We start from the raw sequence: 6,041 nt of genomic DNA on the forward strand, positions 1-6,041 counted from the left end.
GAGTAACACAACCCCTCCGGTGCCGGGGGAACCGACCTGTCTCACCACATTGCTCCGGATCACTGATGCACGAGTTCTTGGAGCTTCCAAAGTGCAGCAAGGTGGCGCCAGCATTCCCGTTCAGGTAAATCCCCTTGTTCACCACTCCCTCCACAACGTCTACAGGACGGAGCGAACAGCAGTAGGTCAGTCCGCAGTGGTCACCAGCAGACCCTTCCCAGAGACACCACCTCCCCACACCTCCAGCAGGGACGGAAACGTTTCCCACTGGAAGGTGCTGGAGATGGGGGAAGGGCTACCCGACATATTCACAATCAACCAATCAGGTCACAGAGATGTACAGCACAGAAACGGGCCCTTCGGCCCACTACGTCCATGCTGACCTTTTTGCCCGTCCATACCGATCCCATTTTCCCACCACGAAGAATCCACTTGGTTTCGGATTGGCCATCGGAACGTCCACATGGGGTGGCCATGCTGGGAACGTGATGTGGAAGTCACATGAAGAAGACCCGGCCGTTTACCCAGTCAGGACCGAGAACCCCAGCCACTGAGGTCTGCGTCAACCTGACACAATCTTGCATAAGTGGGTGTGCAAGACCCCACCCAGGACCAGGAGAGACCTAGACCCACCGTTACCCCAGAGCCCGGGAGACGTTCCCTTCTCGAGAAGTCATGCAGTTCCCTTTGGAGCATTCTGCTGAACTTGTCGCCACCACCCCCTCAGGCAGCAGGTCCCAGGTCACAGCGATGGGCTCCAGTAAAAGGTTCACCTCCTCCCAACTGCTCACCGGCTCCATCGGCAGTTACCTGATTTGGGAACTGTACCCCAGTATCGGTGGGGGTTGTAAATGTAAATCTGTACCCCAAAAAAACCAGAGGTGTACCTGACGTACCAGACCCCAGTGACAGGCTTTGACAAAAATCAGCAACAAAAGACGAAAGCAAAATAAGCAGTGAGTTATTCCCCTGCACCGTAAGGGTTATGGGACATTTATTGGTCGATTTGCCATGTCCAATGAATGATGTGTCTACGTTCTCTCTGCTGTAAGCTCAGGCTCACTGAAAATTATTCAAAGGTTTACAAGTCATAAAACTTTGCCTCAGCCCCACACGGTTAGATGGCCACAAAGTGCAGAGTGTAAATTCTCACCTACAACCGCTGACAGATTAGAGAAGGCAGGGTCAATGGTGTAAAGAGAGGTAGTGTTATAGGAGGGGAGCAGAGTGAAGCAGTGGGATCGCAGAACTATCAGAGAGAAGGAGAAACACAAAGTGAGTCAGAGAACAAAGCACCGGGCAGCGTGTCGGGGCGCGGGCAGCGTGTCAGGGTGCGGGGCACAGGCAGCGTGCAGGGTGTGGACAGTGTGCCGGAGTACGGGGCACAGGCAATGTGGCAGGACACGGGCAGTGTGCCAGGGTACGGGGCACAGGCAGTGTCGGGGCACGGGCGGTGTGCTGGGGCACGGACAGCGTGTCGGGGTGTGGGGCAGGGGTGCGGGCAATGTGTCGGGGCACAGGGCGAGGGGTGCGGGGTGTAGGCAGTGTGTCGGAGCGTGGGGTGCGGGCAGTGTGTCGGAGCGTGGGGTGCGGGCAGTGTGTCGGGGTGCGGGCAGTGTGTCGGAGCGCGGGGCGAGGGCAGCGTGCCGGGGCGCGGGCAGTGTGTCGGAGCGCGGGGTGCGGGCAGTGTGACGGGACACATACTCTGCCAGCATCACCACGGAATTACTGCCAATCAGACCAAACAAACAAAATGCACAAAACTCAAGACTTTTCCACTGTGTTTCAGGAACAAAAACAATCAGGAGCAAGAGGAAAGGAAAGCTGGCACAGAGTGTTCAGTACAGAACAGGCCATTCAACCCATCTGGTCCACCTACCCCTCCCTGTCCCTCTCTCTCTCCCCCTCAGCAACATCTGCTCCTGGGTTTGTCACCCTCCCTTCCCTCCAACCCTCCTGTGGGACTGAGTTCCACAATAGCCACCACTCTCTGGGAAAGAAGATTCCCCCAAATTCCCAACCAGGTCTTGCAGTGACCACCTACACTGATGGGCCCAATTCTGGTCTCCCTCACACCTTCAGGCATCTTCTCCAACCTGCCAAATTTTTCCAGAATTTTACAGAATTTGGGAAACCCATCTCCCCCACCCCACCCCACCAGCCCCCAGTCTCCCATTCTGGGGACTGCTCAACCTTTCACCCTTGTCAATCCTTTACCCCATCTTCCCAGGTCCTTGCACATCTTCCTAAAATATTACAAAGCCCAAACTTGTGCCCAGGACTCGAGATTTGGCCAACCCAAGGTTGGATGTACTTTGATCCAAAAGTGCTCTCCTGCCGACCCCCTCCCCTGTAGAATGTGCTTTGTACAGAGAAAGAATCCCCCACCATGCTGCCTGTCTAATGTTTAAACTTCACGGGGAAGTTGTGGAGTCATACAGCACAGAAACAGGCCCTTCGGCCTGACTGGTCCATGCTGACCAAGATTCCCAACTAAGCCAGTCCCATTTGCCTGCTTTGGCCCATATCCCTCTAAACCTTTCCCATCCACGTACCTGTCCTAGTACCGTTTAAGTGTTGTTAATGTACCTGCCTCACCCACTTCCTCTGGCAGCTCATTCCACATATGGACCACCCTCTGGGTGAAGAAATTGCCCCTCAAGTTCCTGTTAAACCTCCCCTCTCACCTTAAACCTGTGTCCTCTAGTTCTTGATTCCCCCACCCTGGGAAACAGACAGTGACCATTCACCCTATCGATGCCCCTCATGATGTTATCCAGCCACCCTCAGTCCCCGACACCCTAATCAACAAAGGTAGGAGATGAAGGGAGGGCACGGCCGTTATTACAGGCGGATGAGGTCGTCACGACTTGACTGCTGCTGTCATAACCTGTTTGGCTTCCATTCACATTGCAGAGCTCGTTCAATCCCTCCACGCGGTCCAAGGGCCAGTAATGTGAGGCAGACTTCAGCACCCGCAAACCTGCAGAACAGCTGATCAGTTCATGGAGAGACAACCCTGACACAAACCCCAAACCGCTCCCTCTGGGGGCCCATTCACTCCCCACCCACCCTGGATTCCCCAGAAACCCCAAACCATTCCCTCTGGGGACCAACTCACTCCCCACCCACCCTGAAGCAGAGCAAGGATTCCCCAGCCAATCTGAGCTCTCCATCCAGGGGCTGTGATCACCTCTACTTGGGCTGACAGCACAGTCGGTCCCATACACCTGATCACTTCTACCTGAGCTGACGGAACAGCCAGTCCTACAACACCTGGGAGCCACGAGGAAGGGAGTCACCCATCACACCCAAAAATCCCACTGGGTGTCAACCCAAGATTCCTAGATGGAGCTGCAGTCTATGCTTGTCAGAACCTTCTGGAATGGGAACCAAACCAGGGATCACCAGACACAAGAGCCCAACGACTGGGATGAAGGCAGCCAAGGATACTGGAATATTTGGGATCCTGCACTGCCTGAAAGTCGGCATTCTCAGATGGAGTCAGACACTTGCCCGACAGGGGAAGGTGTGGAGCTTCGACAAGGAGAATGGGGAAGGTGGGAAACAAGATGGAGCTGTGGGAAACAGGAGATGTGACTTGGTTGGAGAAACCTTTCAGAGCCAGCACGAGTACAATGGGCTGAACATCCTCCCTTTGCAAGATTCAATGTTGGACAACTCCTCACAGTGAAGGGGATTTGATCCCAATCAGCAGTGAATTATCATTCAGCTCCTGTGCAGGAGAAGCCTCCCTTTTCCCGGCAATTTTCTCCTCCCAAAGTTAACCCGACTGGAGGGTAATAGCTAGCCCAGATCCGATGGGCTGCATCCTGGAACATTAGCAGGTAGTGGATGCACTGCCTGGCATCTCCCAACATTCCATAGATTCTGGAATAGTTCCCACACATTGGAGGGTAACAAATATCACCACACTATTCAAGGAAAAGGCAGGAAACTTCTGACCAGTTGGGAAAATGTTGGAATCTGTCAATAAGGAGTTGTGAACCCGGGGTAAACCCTTGCCCTCCACTGTGAGGTGGGTCAGGGTGAGTGGTGGGTCTGCCTGGGGCTCAGGACTGCCCCCTGGCTGCCGTGGTGAGTGTGGGCACCTGCTCCATGTGCAGACGGACTGACAGGAGAGACTGTCAGGTCCCAAGCAGTCTGTCGACACACAGTGCAGGAGCTGCCAGTCCCCAGTAACGACCACACGCATTGTATCGACCAGGGACAGTCCCAAGCCCCAACATACCAGCTCTGAGCAGCCACACTCCTCACCCCAGCCTGTCAGACACCAGCTCAGGTGTATAAAATCATGAGGGGCAAAGATAGGGTGAATGCACTCAGTCTTTTCCCCAGGGTTGGGGAATCGGGAACTAGAGGGCATAGGTTTAAGGTGAGAGGGGAGAGACTTAATAGGAACTTGAGGAGCAAGTTTTGTTTTTACAGAAAGGGTAGTGTGTGTGTGGAACGAGCTGCCAGAGGAAGTGGGTGAGGCAGGTACATTAACAACATTTAAAAGACAGTTGGACAGGTCCATGGATTGGAAAGGTTTAGAAGGTTATGGGCCAATTGCTGGCAAATGGGACCAGCTTGGATGGGGCACTTTGGTCGGCAGGGACGAGTTGGGCCGCAGGGCCTGTTTCCGTGCTGTATGACCCTGTGACTCTTGCTGCCACAGACCACTCCTGTCCGTGGGGCAGGAGTGTTAGGTGTCACATAACCACACACAGGGGTGGGGGGGGGGGGTAAACCCCAGGAACGAGCTGGCTCCAGCCCATTGCCCTTCCCACCAAGTCGATGCACCAATGGGAAATCTCCCGGCATTGGAGCAAGTGTCGGAGTGACCAGTCCAACGACGACTCGGCTAAGGAGAGAGGGTTCATTCACTCTGGAATCCCTGGGCTGACGGTTAGTGCCAATGGGTTGGGGCTGCTCCAAGAAACAGTCGAGGCAGCGATGCGACAGGGAAGCCAGTGAACATCACAGAACTTGCATCGCTCCAAGGTAGAACCATGCTGGACCTGCGCCAGAACCCACCACCTACTGCAGGCAGTGCAGTGGAACTGGATGAAGACCACCTGTGGTTCCGCAGAGACTGTCTGGGGACTGATCCGACCCTCGAAGGACCAAGACCCATCTCACATCAGGCTATCAAGGAAGCTAATCCCATTGTGATCAGCAGTGCCATTTCTAAACCAACACTGTATCAGGCAAATCGGTATTAAGTACACACTTATTTCACCACACCATCAGTGTGAATCGGTGTGGTGGGAGATTGGTGAAAAGTGTCCAAGCAATACTGAAGGAAGTGTTACAGGAATGCCCCAGTTTAACAAGAGATCGGTTAGCTAACTCCTCACTAAACGACAGAACATTCCACATTTCTAATGCGTAGAAAACTGGGAACAGAGATTTGTTCAGCCTAATCTCAGGGGGAGAGTGGAAGAGAGGCTGTTTAGGCAGAAACAAGATTATGACTCAAGCCATGGAAAAAAAACATTTCAAACAACATAATAGAGTTTGTGTTTGAAGACATCTGCTCTCTGGAACCGGGGTGTTGGAGGTGACAGCAGAAACAAGCAGCACAAAGAAAAGTGGAAATGAAAGATAAAAATCAGATGTGCTCACTAACTCACTTCATGCCTGTTGGGCATACACACAGCAACACTGGACAAGCACACGCAGGCTGCCAAGGAGTTGACTGAATTGACTCAAGAAGTGAATGTGGCAACAGTGATAAGGGGTCCTCCTCACAATCACAGAGAACTCATCAAGATTCAAATCTGTAAATTAGACTGCTTTAACAGCCCCTCGAAAGTCTCTACCATCTCAACAAGAGGTCCAGCAACTTCAACCACTTGTAGTTCTGGACTGTCTCCCTCCTGGGTCATTATCAGATTCCACACTCGGTGGGCACCAGTTACCGATGGTTCAAGGCCCGTTTCCTCTTCCCTAACACCCAGTGGATCCAGGGACACTGATCTCTGAGGGACTGGCAGGAACCGGCAGAGAGATTTCTGGCAATCACAGCTTGTCTG

The 6,041-nt window shown here is 53.4% G+C and overlaps 1 protein-coding gene across 1 annotated transcript in view; it reads right to left on the reverse strand.

The window, feature by feature from the left end:
- The window catches only part of adgrd1 (adhesion G protein-coupled receptor D1), a 106,647-nt gene that overhangs the window by 98,545 nt on the left and 2,061 nt on the right, over positions 1-6,041 (reverse strand). The window contains 3 exon segments of the mRNA XM_052032170.1: positions 37-159; positions 1,154-1,249; positions 2,891-2,983. Of these exon segments, the coding sequence (XP_051888130.1) occupies positions 37-159; positions 1,154-1,249; positions 2,891-2,983 (312 nt within the window).

The sequence above is a fragment of the Pristis pectinata genome, chromosome 17 (assembly GCF_009764475.1).
Source record: "Pristis pectinata isolate sPriPec2 chromosome 17, sPriPec2.1.pri, whole genome shotgun sequence".
NCBI lineage: Eukaryota > Metazoa > Chordata > Chondrichthyes > Rhinopristiformes > Pristidae > Pristis > Pristis pectinata.